General features: G+C 54.4%; 1 protein-coding gene across 2 annotated transcripts in view; it reads right to left on the bottom strand.

Moving 5' to 3' along the window:
• Positions 1–7,035: 7,035 nt before the first annotated feature.
• Positions 7,036–25,880, bottom strand: part of EPHA8 (EPH receptor A8) — a 54,005-nt gene continuing 35,160 nt past the window's right edge. The window contains exons 4-17 of one of the 2 annotated variants that reach the window (XM_054294499.1): positions 24,786–24,941; positions 22,209–22,544; positions 18,890–19,014; positions 18,603–18,765; positions 17,376–17,472; positions 16,667–16,734; positions 16,068–16,244; positions 15,142–15,327; positions 14,482–14,543; positions 13,911–14,120; positions 11,799–11,948; positions 9,873–10,063; positions 8,755–8,910; positions 7,036–7,494 (exon numbers count right to left, since the gene is read on the bottom strand). In XM_054294499.1, coding sequence (XP_054150474.1) covers positions 7,380–7,494; positions 8,755–8,910; positions 9,873–10,063; positions 11,799–11,948; positions 13,911–14,120; positions 14,482–14,543; positions 15,142–15,327; positions 16,068–16,244; positions 16,667–16,734; positions 17,376–17,472; positions 18,603–18,765; positions 18,890–19,014; positions 22,209–22,544; positions 24,786–24,941 — 2,192 coding nt within the window. In that variant the 3' untranslated portion in view covers positions 7,036–7,379. The remainder of the gene's footprint in view (positions 7,495–8,754; positions 8,911–9,872; positions 10,064–11,798; positions 11,949–13,910; positions 14,121–14,481; positions 14,544–15,141; positions 15,328–16,067; positions 16,245–16,666; positions 16,735–17,375; positions 17,473–18,602; positions 18,766–18,889; positions 19,015–22,208; positions 22,545–24,785; positions 24,942–25,880) is intronic. The other variant, XM_054294500.1, reaches the window with a different exon arrangement.

Raw genomic sequence — 25,880 nt, 5'->3', positions numbered from 1 at the left:
AGATTTGCAGCTGCCCAGCAGTGGGGACCTCTCCCCACACCCCAGCAGTGTCACATCAAAGAGCACAGCCTTTCTGTTTAGGCCCTGTTTGAAGTTTGCTGCTAATTTTTGGTATGCACGGAGTGGTGTTTGGCTCCTGCTTGTTCCTGGAATAAATGCTCATTGCATTGCTCTTAAATGATTGGGGACCTCCAATTTTAATCTTTTATTCATAATCTTCTTCCAGCTCAGATACAGAAAAAACATGTACATTCAAAACCTGCAAGAATTGAAAATTTCATAAGTGCTGCTGACCCTTCACTGGCAGCTCTGAATGTGAGAGAAATAAAGGAATTGCAATGAGGAACCTCGTTTTTGATAACAGGTTTAGAGGACCCAGGCATTAAATGGGGTTTCACATGTTCCTGCTGTGAGATGCCATCAGTGCTGCTGGGCAGGGACTGTGATCCTGCTGCTCCTGCCTCTCTGCCATCTCCTGCCTCTCCCTCTCATTGCGCCTGCTCTGAGGTGTGAGCTCACCTGGTGGCTTTGGGACATCCCTGCTGGTCCCCAAGCTCATGTCCCGTTGGCCACCAAAGCCCATCCACCCCAACTGCCTTGGTCCTGCTGTGTTCCCTCAGCTCCTGCCCAGGCACAAAGGCCACTGCTCCCCATGGCCTGCACCACATCCCTCACCTCTCTTAGAATCATGGAATGACAGAATCATGGAACATTCTCCATTGGGAGGGACCCTTGGGGATCATCCAGCTCAGCTCCTGGCCCTGCCCAGGACACCCCAACAATCCCATCCTGTACCTGAGCGTGCTGTCCCAATGCTCCTGGAGCTCTGGCAGTGCTGTGCCCATCCCTGGGGAGCCTGGGCAGTGCCTGCACCCTCTGGGGGAAGAACCTTTCCCTGATCTCCAGCCTAAACGTCCCCAAGCACATCTTCTGCCATTCCTTTGGGTCCTTGGTTCACCCATCCTCTGCAGCACTCTGTGCTTGGGAAGGAATATACCTGAACATTACCTGTTGTTACCTGCTCAGTGCCACCCCTGCCCACTCCCTGCAAGGACCACTTCTCAGGACAACTTTGTGAGAGGAGGTTTGGAAGGCAGGGAGGAAATGAGAGACATGATGAGTAATAAGAAATCTTTAAGAGTAAAAGGCTCTGGGGTCAGGCAGACAACAGTGAGTGCTGGGACAATATCACCTTTTTTCAGCATTAGCAAAATAAAAGACTTGTCATGGCTGAGGTTCAAGATCAGCAAGTGCCAAAGCCTTTACCCTTTCCACAAATTTCCCATGTGGTGTGCAACCCCTTTGTCCTTTTAATTCAGTAAACAAATTCTTGCTTTTTGTTTTTTTCTTCCTGCAATGAGTAGGATGGTGTAGGGAAATACTTCCAGCTCTGCATCCAGAAACTTTTCTGGCACTTGCAGATTATCTGCACTTCTATTCTAGACAGGCCATCATAAGCAGGAGATGTGCACTGGGGTTTCCCAAAACACAGCTGTCAGGAGTTTTCACCCAGGAAATGAAGAGGCTTTGTTTGACTGGATACTGGAGATTTTTTGACAGTGTGATATGTAATGTAGTTAATTCATGCTGTATAAACAGATATGTGTGGGTATAAAATATTGTAGAAATTATGTTTTAACCTCCCCAGCCAGGAATGGAGTTCTGTTCAGATTGTAACTAATTCCTGGCAGCTCAAGATATCGTGTTTAACATCTGAATGGGACCTTCCTGGACCATCATACCATCGGGGCCTTCCTGGCCCGTGATTAATTGCAGTGTCCCAAGAATTTCACTGGATTTAGACACATCCTGATTGCACCTGAGTACTCAGGGACTGATACCAACTTATTACATGTGAAAGCAAACTTCCCCTGTGTACCTAGACTTCTGTCTGCAGACCAGGATCCGTCTTTGTCTATTTCAACATTTGTATGGAAGTGGATTTACGTTCGAAGAAGTGAATAGAAAGATGTGGTCATCTTTGCCTCAGGCAGAATAAACTGTATATAAACTGGAGCTGGAAACACTCAGTGTGAACGTTTGAGGGGAAGCCATCACTCTGTTGGACAACGCTGTCTTGATTGTGGTGGTTGCTCGAAATTCTATTTTTTTTGTAATTGACCAAATAAATCATTGTTCAATTTTTCATAAATTTGGCTATCGATTTGATCATTTATAACAGACAGCCTGTTCACAAGAGGGCCCAACAAAGTGCTGAGGGTGCAGAGATGAGGATCCTGCTCACAGGCACAGCAGACCCTGCCATGCCAGGCCGTGGGGCTGGGACATTGCTCCCTGAGGAGCTGGGCTGTGGGGCTGCCCCTGCACTCCCTGAGGAGTGGATGCTGCAGGAGCAGTGGGGCTGCCTGGGATGTGCATCCCGTGCCTGCAGGCTCAGCCAGGCTCCTTAGTCCCGGGTTGCACCCACAGGAGAGAGGGGATGAAGGGCCATTGCCTTCCTCCTTCTTCTGTCACAGCAGGGACTGCTCTGAGATGTGAGACCCGCTCTCCTGATGTGAGACCCGCTCTTCTGATGTGAGACCTGCCTCTCTGCTCTGAGTCCTGCCCATATTCCAGGCCTGCAGCAGAAGTCAGGGTGGCTGCAGTCCCTGCTCATCTCTCCCCAAGCCTGGCTGGCTTGAGGTGGGGAGACATTGGGCTGGTGGCAGAGCAGGCACTTGTCATCCTGGGATGAGCTATGATGGAATCTCAGTCCTTGATGGTGATTTTCAAGATATGACCTATAGAACACTTCAAAACCCATGCAGAACTTGACCCATAATCCTTCCAAGAGTTAAAGCAGCAGCTGGGGCTGATATTTCTATCTTACATCAAATTATCCTGAGTAATTTATTTGGACATGATGCTAAACGACTGTGCTAAAAGCAAGGAGAGGAGGTGCTTTGGGAACACAGCCTTCTTGGCAGAGGAGGCTGGTGTGTGATCAGACAGGAATCGTACCAGGAAATCCGAAGCCGAGTTCACCATCTGTTTCTGCAGCCCCGGCGCCGTCTGACCCTGCACGGGGGCTGGCAGGAGCGAGGGGAGAGCCGGGCCGGGCTCAGCAGGGCTCAGCAGGGCCAGACTGCCACCTCCAGGCACTCGGAGCTCACAGAGCTCCCTGCTGATGGCACAGCCAAACCAAACCAGCCGGGAGCTGCCCGGGAAATGCTGCCCACAGGAGTTACTGGAAGCCTGGGGTGGTGCTGGTGTGAGTGGGAAAGAAAAGTGTTTTACCAGGGAGAGACCAGCTCCCAGTGTGCAAGATGGGATGAAATCCTCTTGGGGGACGTTTAAGCAGGTGTGAAAATCCTGAGGTCTCTTTTGGTACGGGAAGGGGTTTATTTGCTGGTGTATATGAACGAGGATGTCCATCACCTCTCCTTGGGTGGAACACCTTGCCTCTGGACCAGCCCCAGGATCCTCTTCCCAAGGGGTTTCCTGCTGAGCCATCAGGATCCTGGTGCAGCCCTGGCCCCAGCCTGGCCAGATGGGAGTGCAGGAGGTCTGAAACCATGGCTCTGTGTCCTGGACAAGTGTCTCCAGTGATGGACCTCTGCCAGGATGGCAATTCCCTGGCAATTTCTTTAACAATGACACAACTGAGCCTCATCTTCCTGAGGCTGTGAGCAGGGTGATGCCCTGGGCAATGCTGTAGTGGCCAGGCCCCTCCCCACACAAAGCCATGCACAGCAGCCTGGCTGAGTGCCCCTGCCCAGGGAAGGAGCCAGGCACCAGCATCATCCACCCTTCCAAAGGTTTGCTCTAAGGAATGTAAGAAAATCTTGCACGTTTTGCACAATGTGGACACTGGCTTTATTAATAACTGAGATACAGCAGTGACATGTGTTTGTGTGTCCTCAGTGCACAGCAACAGTTCCAGCATGCCCAGGCTGTCCCACTGTGCACAGTGGCAGCACTGGACCACGAGCAAGGGATGATGCAGCTGCTGCCCCGTCTGCATGATGTGATGGGGCTCTGAGCAGAGCCTGCACAGGTGTGTGCACTGCACAGGCACCTGGAGGGGTGGGATGAGGTGACCTTCAGGGATTCCATCTAACCATATTTATCACAGAATGGTTTGGGTTGGAAGGGACTTGAAAGCCCCTGTTCCCCACCACGTGCCATGGGCAGGGAGGGACACCTTCCGTAATTCCAGGCTGCTCCAAGCCCTGTCCAGCCTGGCCTTGGACCCTTCCAGGGATGGGGCAGCCACAGGAGAAGGGTCTGGAGAGAGTCAGGGTTATAGTGATGGGAGATGTAAATGCAGAAATGGGATAGGTGAAGGGGAATGCAGAGCACAGGACTTGTAAGCTCAGCCTCAGCACAGGGGCACTGAGCAGGAGCAGCCTGTCCAGCTGGGGCCTGTGCTGCTGTGAAAGGCCCCAGAGAGAGCAGTGGGAGGGAGCCTGTGAGGAAGGGAGCTCTGGATGGGCTGGCAGGATAACCTGGCAGTGTGCAGGGCTAGGACAGAGCCCTGGGCTGGCCTTTCCCCATGGCTGGGCTGGGGAGCAGAGCTGGGGGCAGTGAACAGTCACACTCCCTGTCCTTGAAGTGTGGCAAAGGCTGGGAGCACAAGAGCAGGCAGGGACAGCTTTAGAGCCAACCCCAGCCTGTGCTGTGGGGCCCTTTTGCTTTTATAGGGCATTTCCTGAAAATGGGGCTTTCTTTGTCCTGCAGCTCATCTGCTGGTAAATCCTTCTCTGAAGGGCAGCTGGAGCACAGCTAAACACCTTCAGGAAGAGTTTTGCAAGCAGACCTACAATATATTTCAGCTCAGATTTCAGGAGATGAGGGCTGAGGTTTTACTGGTTTGGTTTTTTGGTGTTAATTTTTGTTCTTTCTAAAAAAAATATATCTGCATCTCCAGAAGAAGTAAGGCTGAGTCTAGGGAAACCTGTAAGACACCCCTGAGGCTGAGAGCAGCCTGTGCACATGAGGAACCTTGTTCTTGCATCATGTCCTGCATGAGATGCTCCTACACAGCGAGGACTCGGTGGTTTTGGGGTGTCCTCTCCAGCCCACAGCACCCTCCCTGTGAGCCTACAAACATCCTCCAGGCTGTTCCCTGTGGGCCCATCCCGTGGATGCTCCTGCTTAGCAGGAAAGCATCCTTCACTTGTGGGAGGCTTTCTGGAGCAGGGGAGGTGGTGACTGGCTGAGATCTCAGTGCTGGTCCCCCTGAAGCAGCTGGGGTGTCCCCTGTCCTCACTGCAATAGTGACAGCTCTGTGCAGCCCAGTGACAGTAACAGGCAAGGAGATGGATCACGGAAAGAGGGATTTTTATTGTCCAGGGGGAAGCACACACTCTGAACATAAAAGGCAAACCCCGCCCCACCATCCCCACAGCCAGGAGCAGCGCAGGGACCCCACACTGCAGGATCTGACTCATGAACCACCTGCAAAGCGGCCATCTGGCAGCTCCCAGCCTCAGATCCTGCAGCCCACCTGGCTGGGGCTGCCCAGCAAACCCCAAGGACACAGGTGTGGCACTGCTCTGGCCTCTGCTCTCACAGGTGTCCATGACAGAGTCCCAAATGTTGGGAAGAGAGGACAGGGCCAGCACCAGCCCCCTGTGCTGCAGGGCTTGGCTGAGCTTCATCACACGCTGGCTGTGGGGAGGGAGTGTGCCAGGGCTGAGTGCAGGATGCAGGGTGCAATACAAATGAAACAACACATTGCATCTGTCCCCCTCACAAAAAGCTTCCATAGGAAGAAGTAAAATACCCACCATAGTCAGAGAATCCATCAGCACGCAAGTGCTCTGCATGGACAGCCAAGCCAGCCCCGGACAGGCTGGTTTAGCCAGGATTATTGCAGCTGAGAAATGGCTTTAACCCACCCCCCACCCCCCTGTGCCCCTGTGGCCTGGCAGGAGCAGCCCCCAGGCCCCATCCCACAGCACCTGCACTGGAGTGCTGCTGGGTTTGCTGTGCCGTGGGTTGAGCAGGCTGCTGTGGTCAGGCTGGACTCTGCAGGGACTGAGGCTCCTCCCCAGTGTCCCTCCCCTCCTGTCACCCCCCAGCCATGCTCCCAGCAGGTGTTTTTTGCAGTGAGATCAGCCCCACAACTGAGGCTTCTGTGCTTTGAGACCATTTTGTGTACCTAACATCCTACTTCAGTAAAACAGCTCCCAAACCCATAGAAAATTGTATTTACACCAAAAGGAAACTCCCAGCCCACAGCCTGCCCCACTCCCCAGTTCATGTGCACCTCTGCACCCAGCTCAGCTTCTTGGACCAGCTCCACACATCTCTGGAGGCCACTGCTCAGCACCAGGCAAGCTCACCCAGAGAGATGCTCCTGTGGAGGACAGACCACTCTCCCAGGGTCACCAGCAGGGAGATCTGTGCCCAGAGCCTCTGTCCCCAGCCACAGGATGCTGGATTGCAGCTGGAAACACGGCCAGGACCCCTCCTGTGCAGGTGATGAGCAGCCCTGGGCACTGGCAGCCAGGTGATGGCACAGCTCCTGGGCCTCTCTAGGACAGTGTAAGAACAAAGCAGAGCTGTTTCTCTGTCCCTCTATCGTGTGACATGGGAGCACACTCTCCCTTTCCTCTCTGTTCTGGGGGAGGCCAGGACGATTCTGCTGGCAGAGAAACCTGAGCTTGTGGCCCTAGAAAATATGCCTGGGCTGCCTGGAGGGCTGTGCTGGATCCATGGAGTAGTGCTGGTGGCTTGAAGAGGGGGAGAGTGTCCTGCAGCACGCCAGGGCTTCTTGAGTCTCCAGGCAGAAGGCCCTGGACAACTCTCCTCCCAGCTGGGCAGGATGGTCTGAGGGCAGAGCCAGGTGCTCCTGGCACTGCCACCTTGTTTTCTGTCCCCTGGAGGTGGGCCATGGAGTCACCTTCAGGCAGGTGCAGCTCGGGAGGCCCAGGCTGGAGCGTGCTGGGAGGTGCAGGGAGCAGGGCAGGCCCTGCTGTGTGCAGGGTGCAGATCCTGCTCCGTTCTGAGATCCCAGGAGCTCCCCAGCTGCCTGATCCACAGGAGCTGTGTGCCACGGCAAGCCCAGCCCACTGCTCCTGCTTATTGCTGATGTGGCTGATGCCCCTGCACCTGCAGGAGCAGCTGGACCATCCCACTGGGTGAAGGGGTTGTCTCCTGTCCTGCACAGCTGTGGGCAGACCCCCAGTCCCACAGGGAAATGGCAGAATCATGATGTGTCTGCCTGGAAGGCTGCTCCCCCCTTCCCCTGGGGGAAGGAAGCAGCAGGACCCCCAAGGTATCTGGAACACCACGTTTCCGCCAATGCTGAAATCACAGAGATGCTGGCAGGGCTCCAGCTGCTGGCGCCCCTGTTCCTGCTCACCACCCTGCAGCCCCTTTGCCAGGGTGAGAGTTAAGGAATGCCTGATGCAGCTCTGCAGAGCTTTTGGTCAGAGATGCCTCCTGGGGCCGTTTGTGTTCAGCAGCTGGGATCTCATGGCCTGGATGCTGCTCAAGATCTTCTTCTGGTGGCCCATCATGGTGATGCCCAGACTCCGAACATCCCTGAGAACAAAGACACTGTCAAAGACACCTGAGCCAGGCCCCAGGGAGACAACTGCACCATGGAGCAGCCTGTGCCTGGCTCTGCTCCACCTGCACATCAGCACAAGGCTGGTCCTGCCCAGGGTCCAGGGACATTCTCCCAGGGCCAGACAGACTGCCATTCTCTTGGACATGTCCTCCTGTGACAGCCCTGTGGGAGCAGGAGCAGCATCACTCCTGACAGGCTCACAGGTGACAAGATCGATGCTGTGAAATTGGATTCAGTTTTAGTGAGATGCCCTCAGATAACCCACTCAGAAGGATGGATGATGAGCCTTCCCCATTCAAAAGATTCTCTGATGTGCATGACAAACAAGGATCACTATCAGCTCAATCCCAGAGCAAAGGCCCCGTGTACAGCCCTGACCAATGCACATGACAACTCTCTGTATCTCTCTGCCTTCTCTTTCACTGCTACAGGAACCCCTGTCCAGCAGCTCCCTGCCTTTGGACAGGGAACAAGGCTCCTTAGAGGCTGAACAGGCTGTCACTCCTGCTAACAGCAAGGGATGAGAGATGTAAGCAGATATAAGGGAGGAGCTGACATAGTTGCCTTCTCTTCTGGTACTGCTTGGATGCTCCACTTGGAAACTCCCTAGACAGGTGGGAAATCAAGCTCCTTACAGCAGGAGAGTGATGAGACAGATCTTCTCCAGCTCTATCTACTTAACCCACCCTTGGTAACGTGTGAATGAGCTTCCAGTGATGTCTCCCTCCTGGCTGCACTGAGCAGGGAGCCAGTCCTGTGCACAGGGATCTGACAAAGCTCCAAGGTAATGCCCAGCCAAGGTTGTTTCCCAGTGATCCTGGAGAAGCTGTGCAGAATAGCACAGCCACACTCTAGTCCAGAGGTGCCTTTTGCAGGGAAACAAAGAGAAGAAGCACAAGAAGACAGCAACCCCCTGCCTGACCCTGCTGTGACCAGGAGGCTGGGTCAGCAACCCAACCTGAATCGCCCTATGGTGACATTGGAGAGCCACCACAGAGCACTGGAGGTGACCTGGAGCTCACAGCCCCTCAGTACAACTCACACACCTTCCCTCAAAGCTCAGTGCAGCCTTGGGCATTGGCCCAGGTGTCACCAGTGTGCCTGGAGATACCTCTCCAGCCCCAGGGACCAACCAGGCCGAGCAGCAGAGGCAGGAGGTCACTGTTTGGGGCTGGGGGGGTGCTGTGGGCCTGGGCACACCCAGACAGTGCTGTTTGCTCCCTGCTACTCACTCAAGGTTCATGTGCATCACCATGCCCAGGGAGGAGTAGCCAGCCATGGCGAAGTTGTCGCGGTAGTGCCCCAGGCGGATGGAGTCCAGCCAGTCCTCCACAGTCAGGCAGCTGCTGAGGTCCAGGAGACCCCTGTCCAGGCGTGTCTGGGTGAACCTGGGAGAGAACAGAAGGGGTTACACGAGAAACGTTGGTCCAAGGTGAGCAGGCTGTAGGGCCACCTGAATGCAGCTATGTGATCAGGAAAACATTAGGGATGGAAAAGCCCTCTAACATCATCAGCTCTAACTGTTGACTCAGCACTGCAAGGCTGCCACTAAACCATGTCCCCAAGTGCCACATCCACACCTCCAGGGGCGATGACTTCACCACTGCCCAGGGCAGCCTGTGCCAGGACCTGACCACCCTTTGTGTGAAAAAACTTTCCCTAATATCAAATCTAAACCTCCTGTGGCACAACTTGAGGCCATTTTCTCTTTTCCTGTCCCTCATTCCCTGGGACCAGAGGCCAACTGCTGCCTGGCTGCCCCCTCCTGTTGGGGAGTTGTGGAGAGCCAGAAGGTCCCCCTGAGCCTCCTTTTCCCCAGGCTGAGCCCCTCCCAGCTCCCTCAGTCTGGAGCCAGGGTGCTCCAGACCCTTCCCCAGCTCTGAACACACTCTACCCCTCCATTTTTGTCTTGTCATGAAGAGCCCAGAACTGACCCCAGGATTCAAGGTGGGGCCTCACCAGTGCCCAGCACAGGGGGGCAATCACTGCCCTGGTCCTGCTGGCCACATTACTCCAGATGCCATTGTTCTCCTGCCCATGTGGGCACACAGCTGTGACACAGCTGATCTGCAGATCGTGCAGAGCAGGACAGAGAGAGCCCTAGCAGGCAGGTAAAGGCAGGGATGCTGCTGCATGGGCACTGCTGCACTTCCTTGGCCTTGGCATGGGGATGCCGTGGTGGGAGCAAGGGGATGAAGTGCAGGAAGTTCCTCCCTACTCACCACAGCCTCTGTCCACGGGCCCTGTGCACGTCCATGCTCCCAAGGGCAGCCACTGGTGCTGCAGCCAGTCAGAACTGCAGCCCACATGCTCTGAGCAGGATCAGGTCATTGGGCCTGGGAGCCCTCACCTGTTGATGGTGCCTGTGCACTTGAGGCTGTCGGGGTTGCGGATCAGCTTGTCCAGGATGCCCACAATGTGGGAGAAGCGAGGCCGCTCGCTGCGCTCCTTCTGCCAGCAGTCCAGCATCAGCTGGTGCAGGGGGCTGGGGCAGCCCATGGGCGCAGGCAGGCGGTAGCCTTCCTCCACTGAGGTGATGACCTGCAAGGAAGCCACAGCTGCGGTGGGGCTGCACCCCATCCCACTCCAGCCCCACCGATGGGAAGGTGCATGGAAGCTGCTGGGGCCGTGGGATGGGAAGCAGAGGGATGTGCACAAGCTCCATGCTGAACAAGTGAATGGCTGCCTGCAGGCTCTGTGCAGAGCTGGCAGCGGGCTGGACTGTAGCAGACCCCATAGAATTGTCTAAGACCCTGTGGAGGGCTGAGACTTAACAGTAGGAATTGCTGAGTCATGATGAGATAGCACAATAAGCTCCTGTCTTCTGCCTCTCAGACCCCAGCTTATCTCTGTAACCCCACAGGTCACTTTCCCCTAACCCTTACTATTGGGCAAGTTTGGATCCCCCTTTACCCTATTAAAAGGGGCTGTTTTAGCCTGTTCAGGAGAAGAAGAGCTGTCACTGGAACCCTTCACAGACCCCTCAATAAACCATCACTGTGGAACCACCAGTACCCTCCTCCTCCTCTCTCTCGTCTGCTTCTCCCCATAGCCCTCTGGCACCTTAGCAAGCAAGCCAAGAGCTGAAATCATAAGAGAGCTGATAATCACTAAAGAGCTGAAATTCACTGAGCTTGCTTAAGGTAGCAGTGGCTACGAGCAGCCTGGGCATTCGGGCACTCTGTATCCAAGAGGGACTGAGCTATAGGGATAGGCCTGCCTTGCTTGGGGGCAAAGGCTGCTCTGCGGGCAGGGGAGACCTTTACTGGACATCACACATGCACAGGAAATCAGTGCAATGACAACGGAGTTGTTTAGTGGTCCAGTGGCCTAAAATATTGCAGCTTCCCTCCAGCAGACAAGCCATGAGGGCTGCACTCACACTCAGTTTTTCTACAGCTGGGATGTGGCACTGGTCAGCAAGGCTAGAGGAAACGCTGCTTGAAGAAATTTTGTGGAGGGGGTAGTGTAAGCCACTGCATTCATGCCCTACTGTCACCAAAGCCACCACAAAATAAAAAAAAAAAAAATAGGAAGAGAGGGGGCTCCCAGCACAGGGGGACATTTGTAGTACTCATAGGTAAAAAAAGGAGTCCTGTGGTTCTGCAGAGCCAAAATACTAATTTTACTGCCTCCTCTTGAAAATTTTGCCCTCAGGTTGTGGTCAGGATTATAACCTACATTTTCCTTCAGATTTTATGCTACCCTTGGGGTGAGAGTGGTTCCACACAACTCAGACAAGCCCAAAGCCTACAGCTGGGTGGTGCTAGGCTGAGGCTCTCAGCAGCCTCATTCGGACAGTGGAAGGGATGGATGCCCAGCAGTGGAACTGGCAGGCTGGTCCAGTGGGGCTGCCATGATCCTAGGAAGCCCTAACCCCTCCCAGGGACAGGGAAATGTGGCACAACATGAGCTGGCTCTCTCCAGCCAGCAGAAAGGCAGGATTGCAGACAGCCACAGAGCACACAGCCAGTGTGGCAGTGATCTCCCTGCCTGCATCTGTACTGGGAACTTGAGACAATGTCCCCAGGAACAGGGCAGGATTGGGAAGGGCCAGCAGGCAGGTCCATATATGAGCTCGGGTCACTCCTGGGTGCCGCGGGACTGCAAAGGCAAAGGCTGTGCGGCGCAGGGATGGAGCGCTGCCGGCACAGAGGGGACATGCACCCTGTGCACAGCCCTGGGGGATGTTTAGAGAGGCAGGAGCTGATCCTTGGGCCCTGCTGCCAGCCCCAGGCTGGCCGGGAGGGCAGGAGGGGCAGCTGGCAGCACTCACGTCGCGGTTGGTCATGTTCCAGTAGGGCCGCTCGCCGTAGGCCAGCACCTCCCACATGACGATCCCGTAGCTCCACACGTCGCTGGCCGAGGAGAACTTGCGGTACGCGATGGCCTCGGGAGCCGTCCAGCGGATCGGGATCTTCCCCCCCTGGAAAAGGAGCGGGAGTGGGGGCTCAGAGCGGGCAGGGCTCAGCATCCCGAGCTCTGCAGCTGGGACAGCTCTCGGACAAGCTGGGGTGGCATCTTCTAAAAAGGACTGAGGAGGGACTCTGCCCAAAAGAAGGCCAGAGGGGTATGCGAAGGACAACTTCAAGGTGTTTCCAGCAGAGCAAGGAGAACACTGTGCTCTTTTACAAGGTCTTCATGCACAATTTGGTTCCCCGGTGCTCAAGAGACAAGGAATTCAAAGTGATGAAGAGGAGCCCTGGGCTACCAGAGCACACAAGCACAGAGCTGACTCTGTGTGCAAGCAGAGAGCCTGACCTGGGCAGACAGGGAGAGTGATGGGATGTGCTCCCTGTCCTTCCCCGCTTTGACAGGCAAGGACTGAAAAGGCAGATGCATTCAATTAAAGGACCATGCAGACAAAAATCAGCAATATATGGACTAAGAATGCTTTTAAGTTGGAAATGTGGTTGCCAGCCATCTGAAGAGGAAAGTTGCAGCGTAGGGGACATTGAGTGGGCTTCCCAGAGCCCTGGGACAGGAATGGTGTGCCACCACCATTGAGGGACACCTGTGTAGGGAGAGCTGCCTCTACCCAGCTGAGTCCTGCCTGCTCTGGCACATGCCTTGATAAGGACTGAAGGTGAACAATGTGTCTTTTGGGAGAGTTCCTTGGGTGAAGCAATCTCCTGAGCATGTTGAAGACAACACAGGAGGAATACAAGTTTCTGAACACAAAAGAAACCGCATTTGTGGGGTACCCTGACTGAGACCTCACCAGAGATCTGACTCTGGCACTGCATCCTTGTGGTTCAGCTCTGCCCACACTATGCACTATCCAATCTTCCTCCAGAGCAACCAGCTCTGGTGGGTTTCACTGCACCAAGGTACCTCAAAGCACCAGAAACCAAGCAGCAGGAACCTTGCCCAAAGTGAAATTATCTGGGATGACATGCTGTTTCTTGAGGTACTAGAAGGAACAGATGAATGCATAGACACACACACAGAGGGAGCCCCTCTGGCTCAGCTTCTCCACTTTGCTGAAGCCAAGCAAAGACCATGAAAGGCCACATTCTTTAGGCTGGGCCATGGTGCACTCATCCCTCAGAGCTACAGCTGCTCTGGGTCATGCTCAGCATCAGCTACCCCAAAGGAGCCTGAAGCTCTTTCTGCTTCTGTAGTCTTGGTCCTTCTGAGAAATGATGCTGGTCCCTCTGCTACAGCTCCAAACTGGCCTCCATCAGGAACAGTCTGTCCACCAGGTGTGTTCCAGGGGAGCACACTAATTCTTTTCATGGCTAGAGAAGAGTAAACAGAGCTCGATTTATTTAACATATTTTATGTATTTCATGAAAATGTATTTCATTTTGCTCCTAATGACCTCCCACAGAGGAGGACATCAAGAAACAGAGCTGCCAGGTTGGCCAGAAAAATTTCAACAGGGCTTCACAGACAAAAGTGTCCTGCATGAAATAAAACCACAGGTTGCAAAATCAATTCCCACCTTTCCCACATCCATGAATGAGGTACAGTCACATGGAAAAACCAGTGTGTGGCCACAATGTTGAAGGGTGGAACAGAACACCCCACTATGGATCAAGGGCTCTAGGACAACTGTGGAGTGGATGGAGCTACAGAGCCTAGGGAAGGACTCCAGTGGGCACACAGAGGCCACACACACCCATGGGAGCAGTTGGCTGGGGATGTTTGATAACTCCCTGTCCTGCTGCTCTTTGTTCTCTGCACGCTCAGTTCTGGGATGTCCCTGTGCCAAGGACAATGCTTTAAGGCTCAGGAGCTCTTTGGGTTTGAACTGTTGGCTCGGATATCAGCAGGAAGTGACACTGCCATTCCTGCCCTACCTATTCTCACTTGAGAGTCTCTGACTTTTCCATGTGTCTGGGGCAGCAGCCAGCAGCAGGGACCAGCTCTGTGAGCCACCCACCGTGGTGGTGTAGGCAGCGTCGGGGTCGTCCTCCAGGATGCGGGAGAGGCCGAAGTCAGACACCTTGCACACCAGGTTGCTGTTGACCAGGATGTTGCGGGCAGCCAGGTCCCGGTGCACGTAGCCCAGGTCAGACAGGTACCTCATGCCTGCCCCAATGCCCCGCAGCATGCCCACCAGCTGGATGATGGTGAATTGCCCGTCGTGTTTCTGGCAAGGAAACAACCCAGAGTTCGCTTGTGGTGCTCACCACCATCCTGTTGGTGCTCCTGTCATTAAACCAGCCCCCAGTGCCTCTCATCTTTGGCTTTGCACATCCTCTGACCCCACTGCCTCCTGCATGTGCCCCTGCCCACTTCCTGCCCTCGCAGTGCCTGTGACACGTGCTCAGCTTTTGCAGTGTCACTTCAGGGAGCCAGACACAATGCCTGGAGCCTGTGTCTGCTGGAGAGGTGAGAGCCCAGCACCCACAGCTCTCTCTAAAACAGGGGTTTCACTGGCTGTGAGGCTGAGGAGCAGGAACCAGCCCCAGGGGATGTGCCGTGAATGTAAATACAAACTCACTCCTTACCCTGAGGAAGGTGTCTAGCGAGCCGTTCTCCATGTATTCAGTAACAATCATTACCAATTTGCCTGCACAAGACAAGGGAGGTCAAGTTAGCAGAGAAGTCACCTTCCTCCAGGAAGCCCAGTGCCAGGTTTTCACTTGGAGAGACATGAATTCACATCTGTGGGTCTTCTGCAGCCCCTCAGACTGGTGTCACCCCTGCAGTGGGCAGGACTGGCTCAATGATGGGGATGTGGCAACAACCCAGACAGGTATCCCTCCCTCCAGGTGCTATTCACATGGCTAGGTCAGTTTCGTTACCCTGCTGAAATTTGCATGCCGTTAGTGTGAGGCTTTGCATCAGAATGTGCCTTTTTGGAGGAAGACTTCAAATTATGATTCAGTACAGGCAGCCTTTAAAATAAATGCCTTTGAGTAGGACATCTCCCAAACCAACAATGATCTGGAGCACGCTGCAGAGCACTGCCATGGGGAACTTTGTTCTGGAAGAGAAGGCAAGGGGATGGCTGTCCCAGGTAAATGCACAAATCTGAAAAGCCACTGGGGCAGTGAAGGCTGGAGTGCACCCACAGTGAGCCCTGACCCACATCTCCCAGGCTGCCCACAGGGAGATGCATCCCAGCTCTGCTCTGCCATACACTCCCTCCTCTGCCAGCCACGTACTCCTGGTGACCACCCCCTCCAGGTGGATGACGTTGGGGTGGTCAAACTGTGCCATGATGCTGGCCTCGCTCAGGAAGTCCCGTCTCTGCTTCTCTGTGTAGCCAGCCTTCAGTGCTTTGATGGCCACGGGAATCTCCCTCTTCCCTGGCAGCTTCAGGCGGCCGTAGCACACCTCTCCAGACTCCCCTGCAAGGCAAGGGAAAGCGGGGGCATGGAGAGCTCCTCAGCTTCTTGTGCTCACCCACCAACACCATGAATCATCCAGCCTGTCAGCATACTCACAGCATGCCTCAGTCCCTCTGGGTTTCAGCCTGGATTTCCATCCCCTGCAACCCCTGCAGGATTCAATCCTCTGAAAGGATTTATCAGCTCTTGTTTCTAGTTCAGGAAGGGTGGGAACATCTGAAACCACCTCTCTCTGGTGCCTGTCACTGAAGGCAATGGGCCAAGGGCAGTGATTACAGTGGCATCATTCCTCTTGGTTCAGCCCTCAGGGTGCTGCTGGTGAAGTTCCAGCTCCAGCTCTGCACTGTGTTTCCACAAAGTCCCTGTTCCTATGCAAAATTCCCTTTTGTTCTGAAAATGTGCCATTTTGCTTGCAATTTCATTTGCATCTTGTCACCCAGGTTTTTTCATGGGTGCATGCTGGGACACCCGTGGGGACAGGCTGAGCCATCTGCTGTGTCAGCCTGAGCCACCAGTCCCACACCTGCTGACGAGCAAGCCCCTGCACAGGCTGCTCCAAAGGGTTTATTTCACTCCCCCAAAGCCCCACTCTGTCCAAGGTTTTGATCTCACAAGGCTCAGGAGCAAATGAAGCCCTGCTGAGCACGGCTCCCAGCGGGCCAGGAGCACAGCTCAGCCTCAGAGCATGGATTTCCCTGAGCAGACACCAAGCAAAGGGGCAGCTGGGCACCAGCACTCACCAGACCCGATGACCTTCTCAATCTTGATCCGGGAGGCCTCTATTTCCCGGGTGAACTCATGCACAGCTTGGCAGGGGTCCTCGTATGTGTGGGGGTCCACATAGAACTTGGACTCGGGGAACTTCACTGCCAGGTTGCAAAGTGGAGAGAGGAGATCAGCACTCTCAGGCAGCCCTGCTGGGAGGAGGGACACCAGCCACAGGGCAGAGGGTGGGCAGGGGCAGGACAGGCTGAGGAGCCATGGAGATGCAGCACAAGGAACCCTAAGTCACACTTTGGTGCAGCAGGGTCCCCAGAGCAGTTCAGGACCTGGCTGCCCAGGTGTTCTCCACATGATTGTCCCACTCCCCCACTCCTGCCCCTGGCCTGCTGCTCTCTGGGATGATCCTGCTGCACTCTCAGTGCACAGTGTTCAACATTTCAACCCCACTACCAGGATGCCCCTGGGATCTGATCGCCCACTCAAGTCTCCTAAGACACGTTCCCAGAAGAAGGCAAGATACAAAACCCTTCCTCCTGGAAACCACAGCACTGTCAGGGGGTAACAGTTCATCTCTGTCCATCCATGGGGCTGGAGCTCTTCCCAGAGAGTGTCCTACCTTGCCCATTCTGATAATGCATCTTCTCCTCATCAGAGTCCTGGAAAGCCTTGCTGTAGCCACAGTGCCTGCCACAGGAGGACAAGGGTCAGAAGAGAAGCCCCCATCCCTCACCCCCACAAGCATTCCAAAAGCAGGGTGGAAGGCAGTGCATGCTGGGGCTGGGGGCAGGCAGAGAAAACACTTGGCCATCCACCAGCTGCATCCCTGCATCTCACTGCACTGACACTTGGGTACTCTCCAGGTGCTCTCCCAGGCTTGGCAGTGCTAAAAGCATGTGTGCTCCACGTGCCTGGCTCAGCATGCTCATACAAAGCACACAGGCTCCCTCGGATCTGTCTGCTGTAGAAAAGATCTCTCCACCCCTGACCTACCCACCAGTCCATCCAGTCAGTTCTTGTACTGGTAGTGGTTCTGGTACTGGTATTGCTATTGCTCGTGCTACTGACATTCCATATATCATATATTATAATGTACACACTGATTTATTACTATTCAGCCTGCTAGCATGAGGGGAAGATCTGAAGACTGGCTCTGCCTCAGGGAAAGTGGTGACCCTTAAAAGAAGTCTCTTGGCTGCTTATTAACCCTGGACCTATAGATGCTCTGGACAAACTGAAAGGAGAAAAGTTGTGCCCAAGTTCTCCCCTCCCTCCTGTCCCTGCTGGAGACCTCCAGGAAACCTCACTAGCCTTGACAAAACTCTTACCTCTTCTTGCAGATCAGAACCAGCAGCAAGGTGACAAGGCCAGTGATGAGTGACAGGCAGATCCAGACAATCGTCATCGTGTCATACCGGAGAGACACTGGAAAAAGCAGGGTAGGAAGGGGCTGAGCTGGAATTCACTGCTGAGCTCAGGCACGTACCCACCCCATGGTTGTCAAAGACAAAGCCTTGGGCTGACAATGCGGTAATGGTCTTCAAAGATGAAGCACTGTCCCACCTAGTCGCAGTTTTGAGCCTCTCCCAGCGTACAGGGACTGTTTACATGTGGGGAAATCAAGGAGAGATCTGAGAAAGCCATGGTGACACAGCAAACCAGTACAGAGAGGAGACTGGAGCCTCAGGACCTCTCCAGGTCTTCCCTGCCCTAACTGCTGCATCCTTCCTCCCTTTTCTTTCTAATGTATAAGCATAGAATCACAGAATCATTAAGGTTGGAAAAGACCTCTAAGGTCATTGAGTGCAACCATTAACCCAGCATGGCCAAGGCCATCACTTAAACATGTCCCCTGGTGCCATATCAACAGATTGATCGAGCACTTCCAGGCATGGTGACTCTACCACTGCCCTGGGCAGCCTGTTCCAGTATTTTCTTTCAGTGAAGAAATATTTCCTATTATCCAACCTGAATCCTGTTTCAACTTGAGTCTGTTTCCTCTTGTTCCAAACATATCAGGAATGCAACCTGTAGCAATCCCTTCAGGCTGAAACACTGGGGGGATGTGCCTTCAGGTCCCCTCCCTGTGTGGCAGAGGAACAGTGGCCATGGGGAAGTATAGGGGCCTGAGTAAATATATGTATTGCAGTAAAAGATCTCTGTATTGTATAAGTGACCCTGCCCCGATACTAGTTATTGTAAATGGGCTGCAGCTGTGATGTCCTTAATTGGGCAGCAGCTGTAGCCTGTGGAGGTAGATGGGATAAAAGGGGGTGGGGCAGCAAGGGAGAGCTGGAGAGGAGCTCTGACTGAAAAGCAACAACAACACTGCTGTGAAGAGCTGTGTGTGAGAAAACCAGCCAGAGAAGGTATGGGACTCTAGAAATATGAATACAACCAGCGGTGACCCCAACGTGATAGAAGATAGGACAGCCAAGAGCTGTGGCAGCCTGAGAGCTGGGACTCTAGAAATATGAATACAACAGAGAAAAGCATCACCAGGCCCCGGGCCCCCTGCCCCACACTTCCCACACCCCATACCTGCACACACTCACCTGGCTTCCCCGTTTCCACCTCCACAGTCTGACTGAACCTCCCGCAGCCGGCAGAGGTGCGAGCCCGCACCTGGAAAATGTAGCGGGTTGCAGGCTTGAGCCCAGAGATGGTGGCAGTGGTGCTCTTGGATTTCAGAGTTGAGTAGCTCTGCATTTCCTTGTCCTGGGGAAAATCAACAACAAAACCTTCTCTGCATTAGCACAGCAACCACACGGTCTTCCAAAGAAGCCCCTTGTGCAAGGCTGGCTGGTAGCAGGGGCTCTCTGAGAAACAAGCTCAGTGTTACCTTCTCATAGTACTTGATCTCATACTCCAGGATGATGCCGTTGGGCTGGTCTGGCTCTTGCCACAGCAAGGTGACACTGTTCTGGCCTGTGCTCTCCTGATGCACCACCACCACCTGTGATGGGGCTGGGGACCAGACAGGGGGTTAGGTGCCTGCTGAGGGGGGCAGCAGGAGACAGCAACAGAGAAGGGTGGAACCAGAGCCCCAGGCAGGACCCCAGGCTTAAACCAGGTTTCTGTTTAATTAAAGCCATGTGGAGATGAGTGCTGTGATAGGGATTGCAAACAGGCTTTTCCTTGTTTTGGCTGCATCAGTCTCTTTCCCATGGAGTAAGGCAGCTCTGAGAAGATGAGGGGAGGGAATTGTCCCAGCACGGGCAGGAGGGGACATGGGTGACTTGTTGTGATCTGGAGCCAGAAAGGAGAAGGACCAGTGTGGTTGCAGGTCATGGAGAGTGTGCAGGCTGGTGGGCCTACACAAAAAGGGTCCGTTACAGTTTCTTGGATGGACAGACCCTAAGTCGGAAAAATCTCCTCTGTTCAAGGCAACTGAGCAAAGCCTCTCCCAGAATGCTTTGCTGTGTATGCAAATGTGCCCCAGTTCTACCTCTCTGGTTGGCCCGTTGGCCTCTCCACCCCTTTTTCCTTATATGTATATGCCCTAGAATGTTCTCCCTTCCCTGCTTACCCATTGGCCCCATATGGCCGCAGTGTCCTGCCCCCTTTACCCTATTGGCTGCCACCCCTTGTCCTGCCTCCGTACTGCCCTGAGCCCTCAGCCCATTGGCCCTGATGCTCTGCTCTGCCCCCTCTGTCCCCCATAGTTAAACCTGGACCCTCCACTGTTCTTTTATCTTTGTCCCTGGAACCTTTCATGCATGGCTGGAATAAATCTCCTCCTCAGAGCTCTATACAAAGACCCTTTCCACTTCTTTGTCATTGGTGATTCTACAAGAGCTACCTGAAGTGTGTGCTGGAGTGACTGTGTGCGTGTGTGTGCTGCAGTGACTGTGACTGTGCCTGTGCTGGAATGATTGTGCGTGTGTGCTGGAGTGACTGTGTGCGTGTGTGCTGGAGGGACTGTGTGTGCGTGTGCCTGTGACTGTGTGTGTGTGCTGCAGTGACTGTGTATGTGCTGCAATGGTTGTGTGTGTGTGACTGTGCCTGTGATGGTGTGTGTGTGTGTGCGCGTGTGCGCTGGCGTGACTCTGTGTGTGTGTGCTGGAGTGATTGTGTGTGTGTGCATGCTGCAGTGATGGTGTTTGTATGCTGGAGTGATTATGTGTGCCGCAGTGACTGTGTGTGTGCTGCTGTGATTGTGTGTGTGTGTGTGTGCTGGAGTGACTCTGTGTGTGTGTGCCTGTGCCACCGAGCGAGCAGCTCCATTACTGGAGACCTTTCTGGAAGGTCGGGCACTGCTGCATCTCACACCACTGCTAACGGGCCAGCGGCTCACAACAGGAGATCCCTACTGCACAGTCCCCTCTTGTTCTATCTGTGGTAAAGGGAGAAGGGCAGAGGAAGAGGGAAAGGGAAAATGGTAAGTGTGGTCAGGGTCTGAGCAGCAGTCTAAAAGTGCCTAGGGGTGCTCTACTGCCCTGGGATATTTGTCATCTTCCCAGTCCTGAGCTGGGAGCCTGTGACTCTGTTCTTGTACCTGTAGGCATGCCTGAACTGTAGCTGTCACAGCTGAAGGAACCAACTCACCAGACTCTTTTCCTACTGGGAAAATATCCACTGGGAGTTCCCCGGAGTGTGGTGGGTGCTGTGATGGCCGGGTGCAGCCATAGGGTCTGACCCATGGGAAGGTTTCGGGCCCCACTTGTGAGCTTCATTGTCAGGTGAAAAATGGGATGTGGCAGCTCTGGGGAAGACAGAGCTGCAGTGGCCATGGCTGCAGTGCAGGGGTGTCACCAGAGCAGCACAGAGACCAAAAGAGGCCACAGGGACTTCAGCAGCAATTTTAGCTCATTGGGGCTGGCTCCTCTGAGAAGCAGAAAATGCTGCTGGTACAGAGCACCCTGTACCAGATGGAGAGATGGGACAGGGTGGGATGGTGGGAATCAGTTAAACTGCTTGAGCAAGGGCAGTGCCTTTCCTCCAAACAGCCCAGGGAATCTGTGCTGCACTGCCTCAGCCTTTGGGGCTGGGGGCAAGGGTAACAGCAGCCAGGAGGTTCCCTCATGCAGCGTTGGGGTCCCTCAGGCCCCTGGAGGGCAGGGGGCTCTGTCACATGCAGCAGCTGGAGCACAGAAGCTGAACTACTGAATTCCCAACCCCGCTGCTTTCACAGCACCTGCTCAGAATCCATTTTGCAGCTGAATGGTCAAAATAGGAATACTCAGCACTTCCTGAGAGCATATCCGTCTGAGACATCAGGCTGAGGCAGCTCATCAGCACTTGGAGGGATTGTGAGGGATCAAGCCAGCAGGACTGAGCCATTTCCACATGCTGCAGAAGTGCTACAGGCTGGCATTAGTGACAAAGGGACCTGTTCTCATGCCAGCCATGAACTAACCAGCAAGGCTCCCAAGTTTCTCCCACTGGTACCCCTGCCACGAGACCAGAAGGGGCTCAGCATCACGGCAAGTTCTTGTGTGCTCATTTCAAACTGGGAGGGCTGACAAGGAGGGTCAGTCCCTGCCCTGATCTTTCTGCTGACAGTGTGCTCCATGGAAAAATGCCACAGAACAAAGTCCTGACCTACCTGGGCTAGAGCACTGCTCAGAGGAATTTCCTGAGGAAAGATCATTTTGCAGTGAGGGATTTGCAAAGGTGAGACATGCATGGCATTGGTGTAAGATAAGAGCAGAGTATGAACTGCTGCCTGGCCCTTTGGGAAGGGACAAAAGGCTGGAGGATCAGCCTGAAACAGTCATACTCCCCTTAGTGTTCCTGTCAATAAACAAGTGTTCTCTGTGTCCCCTGTCTCTTGCAGAAATGGAGCCATTTGTCTGCAAGCTGAAGTGAAGGGAACGGAGAAGGGAAAAGGACCCCATGAAGCAGAAGCAGAGCAGGGTAAGAGTTACCTTGGGCAGCAATTTATCCCCAGCCCATTCCAGTTCCCTGAACCCACCTCCAGCAGCATAGAGGACATGGGTCCCATTTCTTGGCTGTCCCAAGCCCATCACCAAACCAGCCCTTCACTGCCGGAGCAAGTTCTGGCTCCTGCAGTCTCAGCTGTCCCAAGCCCATCACCAAACCAGCCCTTCACTGCCGGAGCAGGTTCTGGCTCCTGCAGACACTGCCTGGAGCAATGCTGGAGGAACATCAGCATCACCCATGCAGGCCGGGTCTGGGGGTGGGTCTGCTTCTCCTACCTGCCTGGTTTGTCGTGATGTTGGCCACCGCGGCTCTCCTGGACTCCAGGCTGAGGTCGGAGACGCCGTTGACGGCCTCCACCCAGAAGGAGTAGTTGGTGTGTGCCAGCAGGTTGGTGACGGTGAGCGCTCCCTGCACCAGGCGCATCTGCTGCGGCACGAAGCGGATGCCGCTGCCGCAGGCCTCGCACGGCCCCGCGGCGCCCGCGCAGCGCCGGCACCGCACGTTGTACACGACGTCCGCGCGGCCGCCCTTGTCCAGCGGCGGGCCCCACTCCAGCATCACCGAGGTGCCGTTCACACTGGAGATCAGGTTCACCGGAGCAGAGGGCGGCCCTGCAAGACAGGCGGGGATTCAGGCAGGGCGAGGGCTGCTGGAGCATTGGAAATGGTGGCACCAATGGATGTTGGAACCCAGGACATTCCTCTGGCTGTCCTGGAGGGCTCCAGACCCTGGCAGGGGCTCAGAGACCTTGGCACAGAGTCAAAGACACCTGTGCCTTGGATTTTAGCGCATGAAAAAAACTCCCAACTTTGTATGAAGATGTACAAGCCACAAGAGTTTGAACAGAATGATAGTGAATTTACCACAGGGTGGAAAAGTAGACTTGTGGGGTTTTTAGAAAGGGGGTTCAAGAGGCAAGATGGAGGAATCTGGGTGTGTTCTGTCTTTTTCCTTCTTCTTCCTAGCCTCCATTTTCTGCTGTGATGGTGACAATTTTGGATTGGTTTAGACCAGAGACAGACTGTCTAACATAGGTGATAGGTATTGGGAAATTATTGTAAATAAAGTACATGTAGTTTTTAGTATAAAAAGATGACACCGGCCTGAGGGCAGTCAGTGTGCCTCAACTCGACCTGCCAGACAGTCTTCAGCAGGTCAGAAAAAGAATGTTATAGATAAGGAAAAATAAACAACCTTGAGAACGAAAGCCAAGGAATCCCGTCTTCTTCTTTGGTCTCAGGGCTGGGAAAAAGAGACTTTCTGACACCTTGGGGTCATCTTGACACCAGAGACCCCGGCAAATGGAGATGTGCCTTGGGCAGCAGGACCTGAGCTCACAAACACTGCTGCAAGGGACACAGAACTGCCCAGAGCAGCAAATGTGCTGGACATGAGACAGCAAAGACACAGGCAGGGCACAGGGTGAAATGCCCTGGAGGTAAAACAGTCAGGATCAGGATGCCAAGTGCCAGACAGCAAGAGCTGCTGTTAGCTCTGGGGGAAGCAGGAAGCAATGGTGAGGCATGAAGTTTTTTGGGGAGAGCCACAGTTGATGAGCTGGATATGCTCACCTAAAGGGAAAGGCGAACTCACATTTCCTTGGCAGATTAATAAACTTGGGTGGATATTCCTTAGGGAAACACAAGTCAGGTGCTGCTTATCCCTCCTTCACCCTGGCCTCAGCTAGCAATGCCACACCTGTCTGTCCTCCTGGGCCAACTGCAGAAAGGAGAACCCCCCCTGGGATGTCCTTGTCCCCTTTTAATAGCACTGGGCCCCTCCAAGCAGCATTTGCAAAGCTGAGCTGAGACCGTATGACAGACCCTGGTGTCACCCACAGAGGAGGAGAGCACAGCAACACTTGCACGGACCCCAGGGCTTCCCAGGGGTGTCTGACCACCCCGTGCACCTCTGGGAAGGGAAAGCTGGGCTGGGGTCAATCACTACTCCCAGGTAACAAGTGACAGGATAAGAGGAAATGGCCTCAGGCTGTGCCACAAGAGGGTTAGATTGGGTATTGGAGAAAATTGCCTCAAAGAAAGGACGGTCAGGCATTGGAACAGCCTGTCCAGGGAAAAGGTGGAGTTACCATCCCTGGAAGTGTTCCAAACAATGTGTGGATGTGGCCCTTGGGGGCACGGTTTAGGAGTGAGCTTGGTGGTGGTGCTGGGCTGATGGATGGACTTGACACACACAGAGGCTTTTCCAACCTTAATGATTCTGTGACTCTCTGAGCGTGGTCAGCTGTGCTTGGAGAGGCAGCTGGGGCTGACACAGAGGCAGCGAGGGAGTGCAGCCAAGGAGGGCTCTCAGCTCACATGCCAGAGAGATGCTCGGGGTTGTAGGGCTGGTGGAGCACCTTGGACAGCAGGTACAAGGGGGCTCAGGCAGGAGCAGCAGCCGAGGATGTGACACTGCCCCAGTGCAGCACAGTGGGCACAGGACAGCCAGGGGTGTTCAGGGGGTACTCAGGGGGTACTCGGGGGGTACTCAGGGGATACTTGGGGTACTCAGGGGATACACAGGGAGTACTCAGGGGATGCTCAGGGGATACTCAGGGGATGCTCAGGTGATACTCAGGGGGTACTTAGGGGATACTCAGGGGGCACTCAGGGGATAGGGGACACTCAGGGATACTCAGGGGATTCTCAGGGTACTCAGGAGATACTCAGGGGATACTTGGGGGATACTCAGGAGGTACTCAGGGGATTCTCAGGTTACTCAGGGGATACTCAGGGGGTACTCGGGTACTCGGGGGTACTCAGGTGATACTCAGGGGATACTCAGGCGATACTCAGGGGGTACTCAGGGGGTACTCGAGGGATACTCAGGCGATACTCAGGGGTACTCACGTGTGCAGGCGGCCGAGGGCGGGTCCTGCACGGCGCGGTAGAAGCTGCTGTCGCAGTGGCACACACGAGCTGCCCGGCTCTCCGAGTGGCTGTGCAGGGGACATTTGGCACACAGCTGGTCCCCAGGGGCTGATTTGTAAAATCCCAGCTGGCAGGCTGCAGGGAGAGGGGCACAGGTCACAGGGATGTGCCTGGATGAGGAGCATCCCACGGCTCAGCAGATCCCAGCAGCACAAAGCTCAGCTCTGCTCTCATGCAGGGTACAGCAAACCAGCCTTTCTCCCCTGCGCCTGGGCGAGTCCCCTCCAGCTGCTCGTCTGGAAACTGGGCTCTGTGGAAGCTTCTGTTCCCCCAGCTGCACTTACTGCCATCCTGACACCCGTTCCCCACTGCTTCACAAGCAAACTTGGGTGCCTCTGCTGTTCAGGAGCTGCCTGCAAAGCTCCAGGTATTGTTGCCCCTGTGCCTGCTGTCCAGCACTGTCTGCCCTCAGGACAGAGAGCATTGCAAGGATCAAACCAAGGAAGCACTGGAAATCTATTGGCAGCTACTCCAAAATACCATTTATGGGGCAAATTTACAACACAGTCCTCACTTCACAGGGGTTGCCACAAACACTGGCTATGTCCAGGCTCCCAAAAGCATCTATGTGGGAAGTTTCAGAAATTAAATCTCCACATCTGGGACATGGTACATGTCCCTCTGCAAGACCCCGGGGAGCTGCCACACAGAGCAATGAGTTTTCTTACACAAAAGGATAGGGAAAGAGCCTCTCTTGTTGCATAGCACAGCAAAAAGGCACTGCACGCCTGCTGCCCTCCCTCTGGAGGCAGAGGGACACTCAGGCCAAATGAGACAGCCTTGGAAAAAAGTTTTTTTCTGACAATACAACCTGCCTGCAGTTCCTCTGCCTCCTCCTGACGCAGGAGCTCATCCCACACCCATTGCTCTGCTTCATCCTACCCCTTCTCTCTGCAGCCCCTCAGGTAGATCATTTGTCACACAAACAAACAGCTTGTCTCTCGTTAAAAATCGATTTCTTCAAGAGTGATATGTGGCATGTCAGGTATCTGTCTGGGGGTGGAAGGATCTGCC

Source organism: Melozone crissalis, unplaced genomic scaffold (genome assembly GCF_028551555.1).
Source record: "Melozone crissalis strain CALT ecotype California unplaced genomic scaffold, PUWL_Pcris_2 ptg000251l_1, whole genome shotgun sequence".
NCBI lineage: Eukaryota > Metazoa > Chordata > Aves > Passeriformes > Passerellidae > Melozone > Melozone crissalis.
This window is presented reverse-complemented; position numbering and strand designations above follow the sequence as displayed.